Source organism: Brienomyrus brachyistius, chromosome 4 (assembly GCF_023856365.1).
Source record: "Brienomyrus brachyistius isolate T26 chromosome 4, BBRACH_0.4, whole genome shotgun sequence".
NCBI classification, from domain to species: domain Eukaryota; kingdom Metazoa; phylum Chordata; class Actinopteri; order Osteoglossiformes; family Mormyridae; genus Brienomyrus; species Brienomyrus brachyistius.
The window spans coordinates 7594927-7617794 of NC_064536.1; the positions used below are offsets into that span (position 1 = coordinate 7594927).

Consider the following 22868-nt stretch of genomic DNA (forward strand, 5'->3'; position numbering starts at 1 on the left):
AATTGGGCCGATCGCTCGAGGTTCTGAAGAACAGAGAGTCAGTCTATCACGGGGGCTTTGAGAGAGGCATAAGTGTCTCCTGTTTGCCCAGGAAGCCAACCATCTCACTGGCGCTGACCTCCGGGTCCGCGGTTCTGCCACGCGGTCGGGGGGCATCTTCCGCTATGTGCGGCGAGGTTCTTTTTACTCCTCTCCCCCCCCCCCAGCTTTCCTTTTTTAATCAGGGTAGTTGCAAATGACAGCCAATCAGGAGTCTCGTCTCTGCCTGTCCAGCCACTGTGCCTTCCAGAGAAAAAGAGCGAGAGAGAGAGAGAGAGAGAGAGAGAGAGAAAGGAAGACAGAAAGAGAAAGAGAGGGAGCAGGGAAGGAAGGGCGGGAGATGAGAAAAAGCCAGTCTGACTGTAGTCCGTCTTGGAATCTAGGTGCTGCGGTGCGGAGTGGGAGAGACACAGAGGGACATGGCTAATGTGTACTCAGAAAGACAGTAGACTGTCATGGAAGGTAAGAGGCTCCCACGGCTGTCATATATCAGCATTTATATTTATTTATATGAAGCAGACTTGAGTCTGAAATGCAATCTAGAGCAATTAATGTGGCATTAGCGGTAATGACGTGTCAGCGTGTGATCTTCTGGCAGGGAGCATCATGAAATGAAAAAAATAAACTTGCGCTACTAGGATGTCACGAAAGGAGAGAGCGAGACAGAGGCTGCAGGTTGTTCCTTCTGTCCTTTTCTTCTCATAAGTAAAATCTCCTACTGGTCCTGAGGCTGTTTAGCATTACATAAAACCTGCAGGCAGAAGCTCCACGGTGAATGTGGTCTCAGGTAGGTGGCTGCATCCCTGTAGTCTTTCAAATGCTGTTCGTGGCACCCATGCATTTTTCCTTTCAGTCTTTGCGACATATGATGCGTCAGATTAACAGTGTCGTGGAGAAGTGAAGTAAATTAAGTATGATGCTAATCAACTGGCTTCAACTTCAGGAGGAATGTTTGACAGCTTGATAACAGGATGGAACAGAAGATCTTATTGTATTTGAATAACCGGTAGATGCTGAAATTGGGAATTAAGTTCCTAGGTTTGGTGCTAACTATCAGAAGTTCAACACGGCATACAGAGTTAACTGGCTAGTAACGTGCCCCAGGTTTGCTACAGCTGCACACATGTGTTGCACCTCGTTTGCTGGTGTTATCTGCGGTTTCGATGCCGAGTTGGATGTTATTGCACACTTTCTATGGGTTTGCTTTGTGTAGTCGTGCGTGTGACGGACAGCGTAAACACTGGCAAGTTCGACGGACGGCAATGCGCAGTTCTAAGACTCTCATCCTGCTGCCCATTGGTATCATGGTCGAGGTCCGGCCAGCGCGTTAGGTTTCACGTTAACGATATGGCAGATATTAACAAAGGCTGCTAAAATACCGCTTGAAAGCAGAGCCTCATGTTGTGTGAACAATAAAGTCTCACCATAGTCAGATAAGCAGATCTCAGATATAAAAGACGTCTCGTGTTTGCTATATAAGTTTCAAGTGTGAGTATATTGCACATCTCCAGGCTGTGATGTTTCGTCCTCTGTCTGATATTAGCACATAAAGTTCTTGCCTTCTCCTAGACGTTTGTGATTTATGACGGTGGGCTCTGGATGACTGATCGCACAGTGCCATTACTGTTCCACAGAAATTAAAGCGCACGCATCTTCAGCATCGTAATTACCTTTCAGCGCAGAGATAAGGGATGACTTTATCTCGCTGTTTGAGGCAAAAGCCTGAGTATGACAGGTGGGGGGATCGGAGGGCGAGGTGGGACGCTGGAGAGCGAAATCAAGTCGGTCATTTAATCTCATCAGGACACAGTGGCCTGTTCATTTCAATAGAACAACGTGCGGCGTATATCGGTGATTTAAAACAACGGCCGTGTTTAATCAGAGTCAGTACGGCATGGAGGGGTCGACAGCTTCCCTGCTGGGAATTTGTCTCGTTTCAGTAGACGGCCATTTGAAAGTGCCATTGCAGCTTTCAAATCTGCATTTTAACCCAGGCTGATTCTTCCGGAAATTTTGCATGTTACGGTGCATTTATTTTCAACGCTAAAGACACGTGGGCAGGAGCTGAAGTCATTAACTATAATTCGGTACAGAGACAAGCGGAGCGTTTTGCGTTTTGAGTTTCGGTACATGCAATAATTCGTGAATGTATAATGAGACAGCATCGCTATACGGTATCCAGTCTGTAAAATGGTTGCGGGAGCATCTGAAGTTACCCAGGATGGTATTTTTAATGTTTGTATTGATTTAAAAACCCAGAACCCCAAATGGGGCAGTTTAAGTCAGAAACGGTTAGACAAACAGTTGGGGGGCTGAGGTGGGGGTCTCCGGGGGCTGGGGGGGGGGGCTTCCTGGGGTGCATACAATATGCTGAATGTCTTCCACTCGTTTTACTGATCTTAGTGCTCTTATATTCTTATCCCATGTCAGACAAACAGGACATTGTATTAATATTTTAGATGAAAGAGAATTTATAACTGCTGTTTCATCTGGGCGGCGATGGGGGCTTGTTTATGGGCTCTGGGAAGATCTTGGGCTCCCCCAAGTGGTGATGTTCTTCATCTGGACAGCAGCACCGCGATGCTCATGCCTGCTGCCCATTTTTGCGGTCTGGGCCTCAGAGCGCAGCATCGCGTTCCCCAGACGTCGGCTGTTTCCCAGGTAAAATCTGCTCCCTGTGCCCTACAAACGGATCTCGAGAGTGTTTGATAATCTCCAGATATAATTTTTGTTGCCTTTCTATTTGTGTTCTTCTTTTCTTTCTTTTACTCCTTGCCGTTCGGCCGTGAATGGCTCACCTGGTGCTCTGGTTACAAACATCACCTTCCGATGGCATCGGCGTCATCGCCGAAGAGAAACGCCCAAGTGCATTTAGAATGTAAGGAGCGAGTGCGTCTGCTTGGGAGCGAGGGAGCTGATACAGTGGGCTACACCCGGGACAAAACCCCACGTGTACCCAGCGAGCATTACTTATATCCTTATCCAATGAGAGGGACTTCCACTGGGCAGTTATCTTCCTGTACGTTCATTCTCTGTCTGAATCCTAGGCAATATCCGTGATTAAGTAATAATAATAATAATAGTAATAATAATAATAATAATAACATCAATAACAGACATGAAGATTCCAGCAGACATGCACCCATTGAAAGTGCATCAAAGAATAATGAGTATTTAAACGGCAGGGAATCCTTGAAAGATAATTACAATCTTCAGGCAGCCTAATTAATCAAAGGATTAATGGCTTGAAATACGCTTGACTCCCATGCCCTCGGCAGCTATGGGGGATGATAACGGAAATAAGGACACCGTTACCGGGCGCCATAGCGGGCAGGCTTTGGTCCATGCTGGTTAGGGGTGCGAGGCGGCAGCTAGCTGGCTAATGCTCGTGTCGAAGGTTGTGGTTTCGCATCTACTGCCGGTTGCTCTATGGCTGTGGGCTGTTACTTTTATTTTACTCTAGTGGTGTGGTTTAACCCGCTTTTATACTTTAAACACACGAGTAAGAGTGCTCTTTTGACGATAGGTGAATGAACGGGAAAACAGGGGGTGCTTTGTGGCTCTGTGGGTTACGATGCTATCTGTGACCGGAAGGTTGCTGGTTTAAATCCCAGTGATTTTGCTCCTTGAGCGAGGCTCTTAACCCTCAGTTGCCCCAGGGACTGGCTGACTCTGATTTTTCAAAAAAAATGAGAAAGAAATGTGCGTCAGTTTGGGTAAAAGCATAGTCTAAATAAGTAAAATTGTAAATAACTCATACAGGCACTAACAGAGATGTTAAATATGTGGGGAAATGGCTCTTATGAATGCATGATTACAGCTGCACTTTCTTTAGTGCCTAGTTAACTTTCCTGTTACTTATACCCATTCCTTTACTTAAAGTCAGAAGTGTAACCTGCACTCTAGCGGCCGATCGGCACCTGACGCCTCATTTTCCACCACACAAAGTACCTCAGTCCGGCCCGCCATGATTTAACAGGAAACAACAGTGAATCTCAGGAAGCCATTGATATTTTAGACAAAGCTTCTGTTATCAGCGGAGATCCGGACAAAAAGTAGAACAGACCTTGGCCAATCGCAGTCAAAGGGCTCCTGAATGTGGCCGTTTGGTGAGACCCTGCAGGGATTTATATCTTAGATCCAGTTGCGGTAAAGTTGTCGAAGTGCACAGAAGTGTGAAATGAATAACTGTGGCCTGTCTTTGTGTTGGTTTGATATTGTTTTTACCGACTGCTCTCTGTCTTTCCTGTGAGTGTCGGCCACTATGTATCTACTGTGTTCTCTCTAACATTTATGTTTGTTTGCTGCGTGATACTATTGTCACTATTGTCTTTTTTACAGGGCTAACAAAAAGATGAAAGAAAGGGTCACACTGGCACATTCAGTGACACTGAACCTCAGCACCACAGCCGCCGTACTCAACTACTTTTCCTATTAAGGTTACTCTCTCCGCAAGAGGCCTCAGAGATTAATTGGATACAAAGAAGATGAATCGATTTCTTCTGCTGTTCCTGCTGCTGCTTTTTCCCCATGCGATTTCCGTGGGACTTTTGGTGGCCGCGAGGGGGAGGCAGGACAGCGATCCGTCAGGGGAAGGCGGGAAGACACTGCAGCGCTTCAAAAGAGGATGGATGTGGAACCATTTCTTCCTGCTGGAGGAGTACACCGGAAATGACTACCAGTATGTGGGCAAGGTGAGGAGCCGCGCGGGTTCCATACGTTCGCCGTCGCTTGTGTCCGCAAAGCGTGCAGAAGTCACTAAATTAAACAGTGTCTGATGATGGAAATCATGAAACATCAGCTAGTGGAGAAGGTACCAGAGGAAAATGCAGATAAAAATACCCAGATTTATGGCTTGATTATAAAACTGTAATACACTTTATGTATTAGTAACTTGTAAGGCAACAGAGATAATTCAAAAAAGATGATTAAAATATCAAATGTATTGACCAAGGTCAAAATGTGTTCAGCCAGCTCACCTATTGAAAGTTACAATCCTGAGGAAAGATGCATATCTCATGCTTAGAACATCTCATAAAAAAAACAGGCTTATACTCTTATGCTTTTTTACTCATGGTCTCATGAAACAGCAAAAATTAAATTTTATCCTACTTAAAGCTTGACTGCACTGTATACATTAGCTGTAGCTTACCCTGTAAAGAGGATGATTAAATTTCGCAAAGCTAAAAACATGCGCACTATTTATAAAATTGTATCACATCAAGTACAGCATAATTAATCTTATATTGCAGGTGATGCTGGTTACACTTGCGTCTTGAGTCCATTACAGATTTAATTGCATTACTGTGTATTTAACAAGAAGCAGCTTAATTAAAGTGTCATGTGGTATTAATGAACAATATGTGTACATTGTGGTACATTATGTCCAAGCAGTTATTTTGTTTGGCTGTAACATCAAGTGTGAAGCAACTTCAGTAAAAAGCAGAAATGCACACGCCAGAGAATGCTCTCTAGGGATAACATTTTCGCGTGAAAAAAAAAAAATCAAAAATAAACATCTGTGACAATAAATGAAATTCTCAGAGACGGAATGAACAAGCCAAGACATGCAGTGGAAACATTAAGTCACTTTTAAACCATAAAGACACAGAGACGCTGTCCAGTAATGTCACTAACGCTGAATAAAACGGCTTCAGGGGAATATCTGCAGTGGAGTTACACCGCTTTGACTGCAGGGTGAGCAGCACAGAGGCGTGTGAGACCTTCCGTGCCAGTGTGCCGTCATCCTTCTCCTATCTTCATCCTGCAGCAGCAAGTGCTCCAGAGTTTACTGAAGCCCGCAGAAGAGTCGCTCGGATTTGCTCTTCTCTGCCTCCCATCCCTTTGTGTCACCCTGCGCGCGCCCGTGTTTGTGTGTGTGTGCGCGGGCGCGCCAGTGTATGCAGACGGAATTTCAATTTGTCCAGTTGTGCTTCTGTCAAGGGCTAAATATGGTCCCCGCTAACGAGACAGCGACTCACTTTAATGCAAGCGCATTATAATGCATTAATTTTTTAGTGCAGTCTTGGGCGCTTCGCAGCTCTGTAATTTCTGTAATTTCGTATCGACGGAAAAGTCATAAAAATAAAATAGGAAACATAAAAAACGGGCGGCTATAGATTGGAGCAGGGGTTCGACCTTAAGGTTCAGAGTCGAAGGGGTTAGTGTTCTTACTGCGAAAAGTCCCATATATATTCTAACATTTCACTTGCATAAAATGTGCTGCCTGATTTCTTTCTACACCAGTAAATGCCGTCATTATCTGTGAGCTTACAGCGTTATGTAACATTTGTCGCTATAATGTTTTCATATTTTAAAAATATACGGTGACTTCCAGTGTGAGGTGCAGAAACGGGTGCTGGAGTATTTTATTCATTAAGGTCACCCTTTGTCCCTTAGCAGAGCACATCCTACGTTTTTACAGCGTGCTGTGGCCGCAGCTTGCGATTTAGCGGGAAAGGCAGAACTCGACCTCTACACTTAACTCCTACAGGTTATACGGAAGTATCCAAGTTGCAGAAACAGAACTATTATTAGTTATGAGTCATCTGTTGATGTCACGTATTAAAAACCTGGTTATAGCTGTCTTGGTTCCCTCCACAAAACTTGTTCTGGTCAATATATCTGCGTTGAATGCAGAGTTTTTATTTATTTATTTAGTTATTTTTTAAATCTCGTTTTATTTTGACTCAATGTCAGATTTATGCTATCCCACAACATTCTCATACTACTCAGAGGTAAATGGCACCACAGTGCATATAATTACTTGAAACAACTTGCAGAATTTGATTAATTGAATAGTTCTGTATCTGCCAATTTGCTACTTCCGCGCATTAAAGTGTTTACTTCTAAAGTAGTTGAACTTCTTAGCTTACATGTTGACCACAGAGGACATGAGTATTTTTAGGGACGCCAACAATGTGAACTTGGCTTGCTGGGTTGGCGTCCCCTCAGAAGATTAGGCACTAGGTTGTCACCTACTGGGTTCCCCGGCACTATATGATGGACAGAAATGAATTAATGGTGCATATAAACCTCCTTAAAATGCACCTGTCTTAAAATGCAATTTTCCCACATCTGTAGGATGTAGCTGCAGGATGGGCATGCAGTGAACTGGAGTACATACTGTAGGTCTAACTGCTTCTCCGAGATGCAGAAATTAGGAGTACAGCAGAAGTGGATCATTCTGGAATGCATTCATCAATTCCAATCCAAATCAGGAAATGGAACTGGAGTTGGATTTAAATCTCCCTGAAATTTGAATCCAATTCCAATTCTTCTCCCCATAGTTTTTTTTCCAATCCCAACTCTATTTCCATTTCCTGATTTGGATTAGAACTGGTGAATGCATTCCGGAAAGACCCCAACCCTGGAGTACATATGGCTAATAGGCACATCCTAAATGTAAGACTGAAATGTGGATGCAGAATTTCATTCCCTATCAATGGATGAATTTAATTCCCAAGTTGCTTCCTGTTAGTAACGCTAATATCCTTCCCAGCTTCACTCCGACATGGACAAAGGCGACGGCACCGTGAAGTACGTCCTCTCTGGCGAAGGGGCCGGTTCTTTATTCCTCATCGACGAAAACTCGGGGGATCTTCATGCCACCAAGAGGCTCGACAGGGAGGAGAAGGCTTTCTATACGCTCCGAGCTCAGGCCGTGGACAAGAAGACAGGCTGGCCATTGGAGCCGGAGACGGAGTTCATCGTCAAGATCCACGACATCAACGACAACGAGCCCAAGTTTACGAAACCCATGTACACGGCAAGCGTCCCCGAAATGTCAGAAGTAGGTGCGTACGCAAAATCACGCCGGCGGGAGTGGTGTTTCCGTTGTGTGAAGATTTGAGCCACTAACTACGATATAGAGCTCAGAATGCTACACGTGCGACGATGTTTTTAACGGGTTAGCATTCTTTTATCTCGTAGTTGGACGTCCACTTTGCTAATGCTGCTCATGTGACTTAAGAAGGTTTAAGTGGAGATGTTTCAGTTTGGTCTTTGGTTGTGCAATTCCGAGGGCACGCGCATTCGCTGCAAATGGTGGACCAGATGACTGATAAAGAGTCATTTAGGAGAGGATGACACAATCAAGCATCATTGGAGGTCATTTCAGATTCATTTCATTCACAAGAATGAAGCCTCATTGCTGAAAAAGGAGTAAAAAAAGAAAATCACTGAACAAAGCATTTTAATTAGCTTTAAAAATGTATTGTGTAAAATCTCCACCCCATGCACGTTATAATAACTAATCCTACCAGAAAAAAAAATGCTCTTATTTGTGAAAATATCAGGTATCTATTTTTTTTTCCTCCTGAACCACTGGAAGGAGGCAAAAGTGCATTTTTAAATCTGAGCTTGATCAAAGCATTCCCGTAAAATTCACTCAATAGAACAGATGTCCTGATTAAATGATTAGCTGAAAACTGGCATGTGGGGGGTTCAAGCCACGATGAAATTTAAGAAATAAAACAACCCACTCGCGCAATTGTTACGGCAATTACGAGACAGCCGCAGGAAGACGGCGCGCGAAGATAAGAAAGGCCCAGTTGAAAGTGTAGATTTAATCTGCTGTTGTCGTTTTTCACAGACATGTGCGATGAGCCGCTGTTCCATAGTAGTGCCAGACTTCTGTAGTAAAGGTCAAGGACAGTGAGGAAACACCGGGAAGGAATTCAGGTGACATTTAAGAACCGGATATCAATTCACATGGAGGGTTTGTTCCTCCCATGAGAGGAATTTTGGTGTCACATGGGGGTGAATAATATTATTGAGAGAGTTGGGATTTGCATAGTTTACCTCTTGTGTTTTGCTGGTCAACACCATCAAATCAATAAATCATCGATAACATGCCAAATATTTGCATGCACATCACAGATAGTCTGGTGTTCTGTGTGAACCTTCATGCCGCATAAAGAAAAACATCGGAATTCTATCTTTATGATTCATCGTTATTTTATGCTCTTTGTCTGATTTTGAATGCATCAAATTATTTAAGAACCTCTGACAGAAATGCCGAGATATTTTTATTTATTTTTTAACAAGTGAGCATTAGCATGTAAGAACTTTGAAGTGAACACATTGAGTTATTAAGAGCAGAGCCTCCAGTTAAAATTTCAGTGGGGTCGTACATTATTTAATCCCTTTTAAATCTTGCAAGAAAACATTTACACTCCAAAGAAATGCAATTTCCAAATGTTATGTTCTTTTAATCATGTCTTCTTTTTGCAGTAATATTGCAAAGAAAAGCCTTATATAAGTAATATATCAACTCCTGACTTGCATTATATAAACACATAGACCGACAGTGCTCTGCTTAGAAATGCTGTTTAGAATATTATCTATTGAAATAATCGGAGAGCAAAAGCAATAGTTAAAAAAAGTTAATAGTTTGTTTTTGTGTGAATTTTACAGATTATATGCATCTATCCAATCCATTCACCTTCTACCTGCTAATCCTGGTCAGGATTGGTTGGGGGGGGAGGGGTGGGATGGGGTTCACCCTGCATGGGGGGCACTCTGCACCCTGCCTGGGGTACACAGTGCACCCTACACTCGGATACACTCTGCGCTATACACTGGGGTATGCCCTGCACTTTGCACCGGGGTACACTCTGCATTATACACTGGGGTACACCTTGCCTGGGGTACAGCCTGCACCCTACATCTTGCCTGGGGTGAACCCTGCACTGGAGTACACCCTGCCTGGGGTACACTCTGCACTGTACACTAGGGTACACCCTGCACCCTGCCTGGGATACACCCTGCACTTTGCACTGGGGTACACCCTGCACTGGGATACACTCTGCACTATACATTGGGGTACACCCTGCACTGGGGTACACCCCTCACCCTGCCTGGGGTACACCCTGCACTGGAGTACACCCTGCCTGGGGTACACCCTGTATTGGGCTACACCCTGCACTGGGGTACACCCTGCACTGGGGTACACCCCTCACCCTGCCTGGGGTACACCCTGCACTGGAGTACACCCTGCCTGGGGTACACCCTGTATTGGGCTACACCCTGCACTGGGGTACACCCTGCACTGGGGTACACCCTGCACTGAAGTACACCCTGCCTGGGGTACACCTTGCCTGGGGTACACCCTGCACTGGGGTACACCCCTCACCCTGCCTGGGGTACACCCATTGTACTATTAGGCTCCTACCATCTCAGCACTTTGCATTGGATCTATCTGTTTGCATTTGTGCATATTTGGTCCTGACCCTGCAAACACTGACTCCTCCAGTCAGGCACCGTGCGTCGTTTCGGTCGCCGACAGCCACATTCCCTTTCTGAGTCATCACCCGGTAACCTTGTAATCCACCCCCCCCCCCCCCCGCTCCCACCACCCACAGGCACGTTCGTAGCTCGTGTGACAGCCACGGACGCCGACGACGCCACGTACGGAAACAGCGCCAAGCTCGTCTACAGCATCCTGCAAGGCCAGCCTTACTTCTCCGTGGAGCCCGAGTCAGGTGCGTGTGGTGGAAGGAATCCGAGGCCTTGATTCTGGAGACATACTGCGGTGCTGGATAAGACTCGTCATCTACAATATCCTTCGCTTGGACCATGTGGATCTTAGGAATGTCTTTATGATCCTTTCCTGACTCCATGTATTTAATTGGTTGATTATCTACATATTTATTTTAAAGGGAATTTTCATTATATGGTGAAAGGTTCAAAGATTAAAAAATGTCTGTGCCCCCCACCCCCTGGAGTCCACATATTTCTTCTCTGTCGACTGCTGTTGATGACGCGAGTTCCCTGGTGGCAGCTGGGAAGTCGAGCGATGATGTTATCGTGCTTTTTGCTACGGTACTTTCCAGGAATCATCAGAACAGCCCTGTCCAGCATGAACCGGAAAAACAAGGAGAAATACCAGGTGGTCATCCAAGCGAAGGACATGGCTGGACAGACAGGGGGGCTGTCCGGAACCACGACGGTCAACATCACCCTCACGGACGTCAACGACAGTCCTCCGCGCTTCCCTCACAGTATGCAGAAATAGCTGCCTGTTTATCTTCTAATAGAACCTCTTAGGCTTAAGGTCATGGGGACCTCAGAAGGCTTGTCGGACCTCACGTTCCCCAGATCCTTACGTCAATAAGCCCGTTGTAATGTCTGTTGTACTATTAGGCTCCTACCATCTCAGCACTTTGGAGTCCGCCGAGATTGGGTCAGCGGTGGGTCGCATTAAGGCCAACGATGGGGATGTCGGAGAGAACGCCGAGATTCAGTACAGGATCATTGACGGGGACACGGGGGACATGTTTGATATAGTCACCGACAAAGTGACGCAGGAGGGCATTGTCTCTGTAAGGAAGGTGAGCATGGTCTGCCTTCCATGTTTGGGAAATCTATAGGAAGCCTAAATCTCAAACAGAGAGCGTTATGCTCTTTCGACATTGTGTCTGTTTTGAAATTGGTAGAATGTTCTCTGCATTTTCACGACATGGTAATCATTTCAGAAAAGTTTCTGTTCTGGTGATGTGTAATTCTGTTGCCTGTGGCAATGTGCAAAGAGTGCTGACCCTCTGTAGGGGGGTGAAGGCCCTCAAGCGTTGCTTGTACATTACATATGTATAAATATATAGATACATGGATGAATGAAGATACGCATAATGTCAATTTCTGAGGTTGAATTTTTTTGTAACAAAATATTTTAGCTTGACCTGAACTGCATGTGTTCAGTTTAGAAACATATATGTTTGAGAAGTACTGTTGGATGTGGAACAGAGTAGGTCTTCTGGCTGCAGAGCAAACAGAGGAAACCACGGTAACGGCGGTAAACCTTTCAGCTGCTTGACTACGAGAGCAGGAGGACGTACACGCTGAAGGTGGAGGCGGCCAACACCAACCTGGACTACCGCTTCACGCACCTGGGGCCCTTCAAAGATACAGCCACAGTGAAGATCACGGTGCAGGACGTGGAGGAGCCGCCCGTGTTCGGCACCGCACCGTACGTCATCGAGGTTCACGAGGACACGACGGCAGGCAGCGTCATCGGGGTGGTGACAGCGTGGGACCCGGACGCCACAGATCACCCTGTCAGGTCGCTCTTTTATCACTAATATTACTTTTGGAAATTAACCCTTAACCTTTGACCTTTAACCTTGCGGCCATGTTGAATATCCAGTACATTTCAAGTAGAGCTAAGTGACGATAACCTGATATAGCGCTCTTCAGTCCTACTGCTTTATAACCAGTTTACAAAACACTGAAACGGTTTAATCCGATTTAAACTGAGTTTGAGTAGAGAGTAGTAAAGTGTGTCACGGTGTTAGATCATCCTGTTAACACACCGTGTGTTAGATCGTAGCCTGCCGAGAAGGACACACTTCAGTCCTGTAAACGGTTTAATTCATTTATCAAAAGGTACGCTAAGCGACGACAAAAAAAAACTAAAAACAAAAAAAAAACAGGCACTTTTATTCAGGCTGCATCAGATCGCATCGCAGTGGGAGTGGCACTACATCCGAGGTACCACCTGCATAAACCCCATTCACAAAAATCACAATCGGTAATCGGGGCAGATCGAGCCACCCAAGGCTGTTTGTCCTCGAACTGTGAGGGGAAACAGCTGATAAACGGCGGAACTGAGCTTAAAAAAAAAGGAAGGAAGGAAATTCCCAGCAGGCATTTGTGGTCTTGTGTATGTAATTCAGTTCTGTTTCCAGAGGGAAGGCAAACAGTAAACAGGGCTCACTCCATTACCTCTGTTTACTCACAGAGACCTGAATCACTCCTGCAAATTGAAACTGACTGTTGGGGGAAACAGGTGGCCCCACCCAGATTTTTGCTGCTGTCTGCACATACTTCAGGGATCCTACGCTTTAAATGTACTTTTTAGTTGAATTGTTAGTTTTTAAGTTGAACATTGTTAAAGAAGCATACTGTTCGCACCCTGACGTTTGAGATACCGACGCTGTTCCCAGGGAATTATAAAGTACAACTTTAATTGTTGCCAGGTATTAGCTGTGACCTTGCGATGAGACGCATAAATAATAATTCCGCAAAAACGAATGAAAGGACACATATGTTTTCAAACTGATTTTCAATTCCACTCGTAAATTTAACCAAAAAATATATAAATAAAATAACAGGCATCTGAGAGGGCCCTGGTCTCGATGCTGCTCTCCCACTTATGACTAGCTCTGTAAAAAATAAAAAAATAAAACAACAACAGCTTCACTACTGGGAAAGGAAGCTGAATGAGCTTAATTAAATTATTTTAATCAGGTGCTCGAGTACCGCAGCGGAGCAGAAAGCGGCAGGTCCTGCAGGGCCCTCAATGAGAGGCACGACTTCGCTTTAATTACCACTGTGCAACGTTTCAGGCCAGGAGTTTGCTAAAGACCTACAGACGTGGCACGTGACCTAGAGGCAGTCATCCTATGGCCTTCTAAAAACAGAACAAATAATTAAGCATGCGCTGGTTAATTAGGCAGGAAACATGCTTTTTATATTCATACAGTGGCGATGCATTTTTTCCATATTTATTCATATTTATACAGCTTCCTAACCCACACATTTACTCATTATTTACTCATTTGCATGTGACTTTTCTTACAGATATTCCATAGACAGGCATACAGACCTCGAGAGGCTGTTCCACATTGACTCAGTCAATGGTTCAATCTCCACGCTGAAATCACTGGACCGGGAAATGTCAAAATGGCATAACATTTCAGTTGTTGCTACAGAAATAAGTAAGTGTATAGCATTTATTATTTCACTTGGACTGTCCAAAACTTGGACTGTAAAAGTGTGTGTGTGTGTGGATTAAGTTTATATTACATTGTGCGGGCCATTTTTGCGGTCCCCACAAAGATCTGTGAATGCAATACAGAAAACTTAACATGCCTGAAGTCGCATATTTTGTTTAGTTACTTATGGTTAAGGTTAGGGCTGAGTAGAGGTTAAGGTCGTCATGTTGGGATTAGAGTTTTCGCCATAGAAATGAATGGAGAGTCCCCACAAAGATATAATTACAATCCTCTGTGTGTGTGTGTGTGTGTGTAGCTATAGTTTGGCTGTTCCAAAATCTACATCTATATCCATAGCCTCCTTCACTTCAGGCCCAATCCAACATGCTCCTGTCAGATTCATTGTCCTGGTGAGCCTTTCATCAGCCCACTATCATCTCTGATTGGCTGTCGCGTTTTCTCACAGGTAATCCACAGCAGATAAGCCGCGTCCCTGTTTTCATTAAGGTTCTAGATGTCAACGACAACGCGCCGGAATTCGCCATGTTTTACGAGACCTTCGTATGTGAAAACGTTAAAGCCGGACAGGTATACTAACGCTGCATCCGACTGTCAGCTTCATCATCGATCAGTTTGATTGGACAGTGAATGAGAAATTAATACAGTATGAACACTACAAATCAATTGATAAATACTGAGGGCAAAGTAATTTTAGTCATTTGTATTGTGAAAAAAGAGAAATCGTAATACATTATATAATAAAAAATAGAGAAATATAGAATTTACCACCAATAAACTAAAATAAATAAACAATGTAGGTGTTCTGTTTGTGTGTGTGTGTTGGGGGGTGTGATTTTAATAAATTCAGTTTTGTCTTGTTTTCAGTTAATACAGACCATAAGTGCTGTTGACACAGATGAACCACTTATCGGACATAAGTTTGTGTTCGCTTTGAGTACAACTAATCCAAACTTCACAATCCTCGACAATGAAGGTAAACAGCCCTGAGATAACATATTAAATATACTTATGGTATTTTTTAAATAATCAAGTTTAGAAACTTGCTGGCAAATACGTCAATCTGTGTTTGCTTTGTAAACGCTGTAAATTTGGATTTTCTTAATGAGGCCATTAGGTTTTTTTGTTTGACGGGGTTTAATAGTGAAGTGCGACACTTTTCTGATTGTACGGTTATTGAAACCATTTGCAGATAACACCGCGAGGATCCTGACCAGGAGAGGCGGGTTCAGCCGGCGGGAGATGAGCGCTTACCTCCTGAGGATCGTCATCTCCGACAATGACTATCCCGTCCAGAGCAGCACCAACACGCTGACCGTCCGCGTGTGCGCGTGCGACGGCGGTGGCAATGTACGCACGTGCAGCTTGGAAGCTCTCCTGCTCTCCGCCGGCCTCAGCACCGGAGCCCTCGTCGCCATCCTCCTCTGCATCGTCATCCTCCTCAGTGAGTGGCCTTCCTCCCTCGTCTGCCCATGACGACGGGATGTTCGCTTGAGAGGTTTATGTTAAGTAGCTTGTACGAGAATGTAGCTTAAAATAAAGATATTAGCGTGTCTGCGATGAGAAGCCCACCCCGCTGCTTCAGATGTTCTCTAGAATGCAATAATATTCCAACCCTGCATTCCGGAATGAAAACCACAAATCGATTCATTTACCAATGCCTCTGTTTATCTATGTTTTTGCTTTAAACATGTACGTGGTTTATTACCCTGGCTTTATTTTCCTGGAAGGAAAAGGAGGTCTAAAATCCCGTGAGCCAAATGTCACGACTGCTAGCATGGGGTCTTTTGGAGAGGATGGGACCTCGATGAAGCGGGGTGCTGACTTTTATCCGGCAGCTGCATGGAGACTCTCGCACAGAGCTGCACGTTACTCCGCAGCAGGGGTCCTCTTAGTGACAGGACATCAGAGATCGCCGGAGCTCTTATTCCGCCAGGCGCGGGGGGGGCGAAGGGGGATAAGCGTCTGCAGCAGCCGCCTTAGGTGCCCTCGCGTGTCAGATTCCGACTTTGTTCAAAGGAAAATCGTTCGAATTGAAAAAGCCGAAACAAACAGGCATACAGAGAAAGCAGGCGGAAATGTGCCAATCTAATGGCACCAAAGGACATGTTGAAGGGTGGGGGGGAATTTAGAGGAAAGTCGTACATGCGGGAAAAGCCTGGATTCTATGCATGTCATTCCATACCATCATTTTTTGCATAATTATGAAAATGTGGCTCCTTCCTGACTTGCCGAGTTTTGCATACCTTTCACACGGAATTTGTTCATTCGCCGAAGCTGTCCGGGGAGAGAGAGAGTCGGGGCTGAAATGAAAATGCTCGGCACATTTTAAAATTTTCCATGAATAGGAATAAAACCATGTTGTGCTCAGATGTGAAAGTTATTGACCCACCCCTCCCCACCCCAACCCCCCAAGTTAGCTAATTTTGGACTGTTGTTCACGTATGTAAATCAGGCTCGCTATGAGAATGATGACTTCCCGTCTGAGTGAAGCTGTCGGCACACAGCAGACGCGCTATCTTGCCACGTTGAAAAGGAATCTCTGAAGGCTCCTGGAAATAAGTTGTTGACACCTTTTGATCCTGAGAGAATTACGGATTCATTTATACAGCTCCGGGGCTCCAAAAAGCTACAGTCGGAGGTATCATCCAGATGAAAACATAAGAAATTGCACGGTAGTGAATATTCTGAGGCTCGCTTGTCCCATCACCCAAGAGCATATAGTCTTCACAAAGAATCCTCTAGGGAATCCAGCACTCTCTTACCTTGGCTGAGGTGAGCGTCATGACATCAGTAAGATGCTCTTCTCAAAGTTTCCCAAAACCATCTGTCAGATTATCAATCTGGAACGATTTTATATTGACAGGGAAGTCAAAAGTGTAAGTTTTTGTCATGCAAGAGCCATATTCTGTCTTAAGGCAGGACGTTCCTCATACCGGTGGTGTTGGTATAGTAGTGGTTAGATAAGCATTGGTGGATCTTCGCTATGACCGTAGGAACAACATTGGCGTTTAGCGCCGCTCATTTGCGTGGGGCTCTGAGGTTTGGGCGACCCCTGTTGGCCATAAGCAATCACTACACAAAAGGGGGCCAGGGGTCTTAACGTAAATTGGTCGCAGAAACAACAAACCCGCCCCCCACATAGGAATTATCGAAGACAAAGTACAGCTGGACCATACACCCACTAGAAAGTCAATGTCGTAATGGGAGGGAAAAATACAGCCTCACTGTCATGGAAATGCCTGAAATGAGCAGCTCACAGTACCAAACTGACAAATGTCACTGATTGGAAGCTCTCCTCTGTGTAGTAGTGGGTCCAGATTGCAACCCCAGAGACGTTGATCGATAGCCGTCGAAGGTCTTTGTTTGCTGAAATGGCCCAACAGCTTATTGAGGGTTAGGGGCCATTTGGGTCCTGCCTCACTCTCTTTACCAAACGCATTTATCAAGAATCGGATTCCTTTGTTCACACAGGTTCCCTTTTACCTAAGAAGCAGTTGTGGAGTGAAGATCAGAGAAGATCCAGCATCAGAAATATCGAAATTTACAAAAGTGTGAAAACTTAACTATAGTGTCACAGGTAGAGTTATTAATAAAGGTTCCTTCTGCTGAGATTTTGATATGAAGTGATGCTTAGAGACCATTTGCCGTCTCCCTCCGATGGACTTAAGAGCCCTTTAAAGCCACAATAGATGTTCTCAAACATGCTTTTCTATTTGATTTCTCTCTAGTGATAGTGGTTCTGTTTGCCGCCCTGAGGCGACAGAGAAAGAAGGAGCCGCTGATATTCTCCAAGGACGACGTGAGGGACAACATCGTCAGCTACAACGACGAAGGCGGCGGCGAGGAAGACACGCAGGCCTTCGACATCGGCACGCTGCGCCACCCGGAGGTGATGGACGCTACGAGCCTTCGGCGGGATATCATTCCGGAAGTTCTCTTTCCCCTGCGCCGGACTTCGATCATAGAAGAGAACCCGGACGTCCGAGACTTTATTAACAGCCGGCTGCAGGATAACGACTCAGATCCAACTGCCCCCCCTTACGACTCGCTTGCCACATACGCGTACGAGGGCAGTGGCTCCATCGCCGAGTCGCTGAGCTCGCTGGAGTCCGCGGCGACAGACGCTGACCACGAGTACGACTACCTCAGTAACTGGGGACCCCAGTTCAAGAAACTGGCTGACATGTACATCGGGAAGAACACAGGAAAAGACGTTTAGCCCTGAACTCTACGGTGGCGTCTCCTGATTACACGAAAAAGAAAACACATGAAAACTGGAATATAATTTAAAGCAAACAAACAAAAAAATTATAAATGACCTTTTACATCCTCTGTTTTTTTTTTTTTTTTACCTATTTTGTAATTAGTTAAGACTCTTTTTGTGGATAACTGTGTACGCAGTGTGTTTTGTAACGATGAGGTATGAAGTAAGGTATTCTTGAATACTGTGAATATTTAAAGAAAAACAAGCTTGTACTTTAAACTGTATTTAAAATAGCTAGACACCTGTAAAAATGTGTTATACCGAAAGGCCTATTTAAGTATTTATCGTTCTTTTTCTCTCCGTGTACTATTTGGTAAAGATCTGTGTCAAACTGTGGAATATTTTCTTGACTGTGTAAAAATGTAATACGAATCTGTCTAGAATAATTTCCTGTACATTGATTTTATGTTGTGTGGATGCTAAAATACACTTTTCTATATATTTTTGCATATTTTTATTAAAAAAAAAAAACAATGGCTACAACCACTTTTTTTATTTAGAGTTCATCTGAAATAATGTTTATTTGGAGGAGTGACTTCATTATTTACTTAGTTGTTTTTTATTTTTCAAAACTCGCCGTTCCGGTGAAGTTTTCACAGCACACTTCCGTATGTTTCTGCGGTCTCTGGTAGGCGCTGGCCGACTGTTTTACCGGTTTTACAGGCACGTTTCTCACTCATCATGCAAAGCGAAAGGTGCACCGCTAACCCATGAGAAAACAGGAAGAGGCCCCATCTGCTTACATGAATCACAAAGAGTCACGAGGCAGCTTCAGTTCAACTCCGAACGCTGCAAAGAAGAACTTTAGAGTTCAAAAAGCACAACTCTTTCGGGGACAGATACAACACAGGGCCTCGTGGCCACGCTTGCATTACTTCTTGCTTATCTTTGCCGAGATATATTTGTACTCCATCTGCTTTTCTTTTCCATATTTGGACGTTTCCTAACAAATTGATATGCGGACGTTTCACCGGCTCGCGCCCGAAAATGGACAGAGCATCAGCAGCTCTCTTATACTGCTTATGCGCTAAAACCCCTACCTGCATTTCTCAGAATCTCTTGGACCGCCTCTCCGACCCGCCTTCAATATAGCCTCAGGCGTAAAGCCACACGAAAGCGCGAGTCCGCTGCTGGTAGCGGCCGGGAGTGCACTCCGACGGCCCCGTGAAGGTCTCACACTAAGAAATACTGTTGCCATCTTTATTTGAAGGCTGGCAGAAAGTAAAGAAAGCAAAGCGCGGCGATCTATAGAAATGTCGATTGTTTCCTTTAATGACTGAACTGGGGCTGAACTTTAAAGACCTTTAAATGTCATATTCCACCTGCTTTAATATAAACCAGAAAAGTCCTTGCTTCTAATATTGACGAAGGCAAGCAAAGGAAGTTAAAAATTCCCGTATTCCTACTTTGTTTTTTTACAATTAATTTTACCCTAATATCTTAGTGTAGACTTTATCTGTAGTATGACTAATGAGTGCAAATAAAACCTTTATTATAACAGCAATTCTTGTTCTTCTTCCCCCCAAAGTCGTAACGCAAACATATATTCCCTGGTTGTCTTTACAAGCACTGTGAGCACCATGGATTGATGTGACACCCCCCCCAACCTGCAGTGGACCGATTTCCCCCCTAAAGTGTTTAGTTGTCGTCATTTCAGCTCTATGATACAGGGGTCACACACTGAATGACATGACATTTTGTTCCCCACTGGAAAAAAAAAATGCTAAACATTAATGAGTAGAATAGAAATTTGTAAGACAGACTGTATAAACATAAGGGATATTTAAAATGCAGACATGAGACATATTTAAAATGTGGACATGGATGTACCAGTACAGGCTTCCTTTGTATGGGACCCCACCTCTCAAAAGTCACCTTGGGACAGTCCGCCCCATGAGTGTAGTGCAGTGACTATTTGTGGTCAACAGGGGTCCCTCAAATCTTGTGTAGTTTGAGTGGTGGTAAACACTACTGCCGTGGACACACACACACACACACACACACACACGGAAACACATACATGCACATATAAATAAATACACACGCGCGACTGGTTGGGAAGATTGTACAAATGGGCAATGGGGTACAATGTGTAGAATGGATAGATGGAAGTAATGCGCAATGAATAGATGAAATAAATTTCGCTTTCAGTGTTCAATATGCGGAATATGAGGCATTATGAGTGCAGTACGGGGAAAGGGGAATGTTACCTAAAAGTTTATCACAAAAGTAACAGGGATGCAGTTACAGTCCAGATACAATATTCTTATTTAAATAACTAATATTGTCTCATACAATCTTAAAAGTCTTATAATCTTCGCAAAGGAAATTCATTTTTAACGAAACTCTCAGTGAGTGAGTGACCTTCTGTCTTGCTCATCACTTGATTCTCTGCCTCTTGTTTTGCTCTGTAATAAATGTTCTTGTCCACATTAAAGAGCAGAACTCGCTCTTTTGCGCTACGGAACAAAGACGAGCGACAATCACACACACCTGGCATAGCGAGTGTGGGTGAGGATGGCATCAGAGGCAGGCGCGCACTTATTACCTGCACTCAAGTGGAAAGGAGCTCATGAAGTAAACGAGGCAAAGTCACACGACATCTTTGTGGTAACAAGGCGACAAAGCGACAGAACAACAGCAGGACAGCGGGGGGAGACGGAGCTGTAGACGGCATGCAGATGAGCCCCGAATGCAGCTTGTACTTAAAGCACAAATATAACAGCTGGAAAGGTTTTTAGCGTCTCTCAGAGCCTCGCGCTTGTGGCTGTCAGAGGCCTCATTTCCCCAACAAGCTGCTACATGGATACCGTTTCAGGAAGGAACATAGCGGCACTGTCCAATGAAAAACACGCATCTCCAAAAACCCATTATTTCGGCATGGAAAACATGCATTTTCTCACAAACCATTTTACGAAAGAAAACCAACTTAATATGACCCCCCAATGTCACAAATAGAGACCTACCTTTATGCGGCTGTCAGTGCATGGTTTAATGTCTTAAGGGTGTCATAGTTAGCATTAGGATTTTCCCCATAGAAACGAATGAGCAGTCCCCACAAAGATATAAGTGTGTGCGTGTGTGTGTGTGTGTATGTGTGTGCGTGCATGTGCACTCAGCCCTGCACCATGGTGCGTTCTCTGAAAGTCTTCCTATAAAGACTGATAATTTGAGTTTCCATTGGACAACACCTGTAAGCAAAACAGAAAACCAGCTTTACCATTGGACAATATCAGTAGAGAGAATGGGGAAAATAGACATTCCCAGTGGACAAAGAGTAAAGCAGTTACTATACAGAGCAGCACTGGTGAGCGTAACGCCAGACCAACAACCAGAGGCAGACATTTCAGGTCCAGAAAGTAAAAATCCAGACCAGAATTTTGTTTCAACCAACCAGTTGAGCATGAAGAGTCACAGTCAGAGAGGACTTTTGGTTGAAACAAAATCCTTGTCTGGATTTTTACATTCTGGACCTGAAATGTCTGCCTCTGCCAACAACAAATTGATGCATTAACAGAGGAGATGCACTGGATCCCCGATCATTGCTGTCTGATGAAAACCACATATGTACACTTTTTGACAATTGTGGCTTATTACTGTAATGGAATACAAACATTTTCCTCTGTCTAGTGACAGCGTTTGACATTTAAGTGGTCAATAAAAATATGTTTTATGAAGTCATCTATTCAACTAGTATTTATATGTGTACTGTTTAACATGCATTCACGATGGTGCGGTGCTTTGATCGGATTATTTTATATCACTATTTTTGACAACTTAACATTGGCATCTAGATAGTTAGCTAACTTACATCATTGTTAATTGTGAATATAAAGCATGATTGTATCATGTTGACACTGACTTATTTGCATTGCTGATAACAATCTGCATAAGCCCATTGAAGTCTTACACGCTCCTACAATAATTATGTTACTGTGAGAAGTCACCTGACATGTGCCTTCGGGGTCAATTTGACCCCAGGTTCGGCATGAGCGCTAACCCCTACCCAGCCCTAGCCATACACATAAGTAACGAACGAAATACAAGTTTCTGCGAACTAAATGCTTTTTTAGTTTTTTTGATTGCAATCAAGGGTTTTTTTTAAGAACTGAGTTTTCCCATAAGTCAAATATTCATTTTCAATATTTTGGTCCCCACAAGGTAAGGTATATCTGGACGACCACACACACACACACACACACACACCTAGCTGAGACCTATGCCTATCTGCCAAGACTCTCTGCTACCATTTTACCTTTAATATTCTTTCCCGATTCATTTGTGCTTCACGTTGGAATTACGTCAAAGTCTCCCTGGCTTCTGTTTATTGAAAACCTGCATGAATGAGAAAAGAGAGCTTATCCCTTTACGGATGCCATTGGGCCTACAGTGTATATGGAAGGTACATAATAATGAACACGAGCAGCCCATGCACTGGGAATAAATCAGGCCGAAAGCCCTGGTAACCCCACACAATCATAAAGGCAGAGCCTTTCAATTAGCAATGAGGTTTTACCGCATGACGACGATCGCCACGGCAACCTCCGGTGCTATTCGTCCCTGTGCTGAATGGCTAATTTTTCTTGGTCAAATTAGCGGACAGCTTGGAGACCATGCATTCTACACCTCCCAAAAAGTTCCTGTTATATCCAAGCAGGAGTAAACATCGGCCGCACGTTCATTAAGATGCTTCATCGGGCACCAAAATAGTTTTGGGAATTTTTTTTAATCACTGTGTCCCTTTAACAGCTGCTATGGCTGCCAAGATGTAGAACATATGCCCCTCAGTTCATCCAAAACAAAAAAGATGCATATTATACTGAGTGTGC

At 44.2% G+C, this 22868-nt stretch overlaps 1 protein-coding gene across 5 annotated transcripts; it reads left to right on the forward strand.

Moving 5' to 3' along the window:
• The first annotated feature begins 360 nt into the window (after positions 1 to 360).
• Positions 361 to 18522, forward strand: LOC125740243 (cadherin-10-like). Of its 5 annotated transcripts, XM_049011143.1 has the most exons (13): positions 361 to 501; positions 4381 to 4733; positions 7541 to 7835; positions 10404 to 10523; positions 10875 to 11042; positions 11185 to 11372; positions 11847 to 12100; positions 13621 to 13757; positions 14221 to 14342; positions 14640 to 14748; positions 14965 to 15216; positions 17247 to 17352; positions 17504 to 17525. In XM_049011143.1, exons 2-12 carry the CDS (start codon positions 4527 to 4529, stop codon positions 17336 to 17338), a joined length of 1944 nt encoding a protein of 647 aa, XP_048867100.1. In that variant the 5' UTR covers positions 361 to 501; positions 4381 to 4526; the 3' UTR covers positions 17339 to 17352; positions 17504 to 17525. The 5 variants fall into 5 exon arrangements, with proteins under 5 accessions (XP_048867100.1, XP_048867095.1, XP_048867099.1 ...); XM_049011138.1 differs by lacking the exon at positions 17247 to 17352 and having other exon boundaries at positions 17504 to 18522; XM_049011142.1 differs by having other exon boundaries at positions 17247 to 17573.
• Positions 18523 to 22868: the final 4346 nt, after the last annotated feature.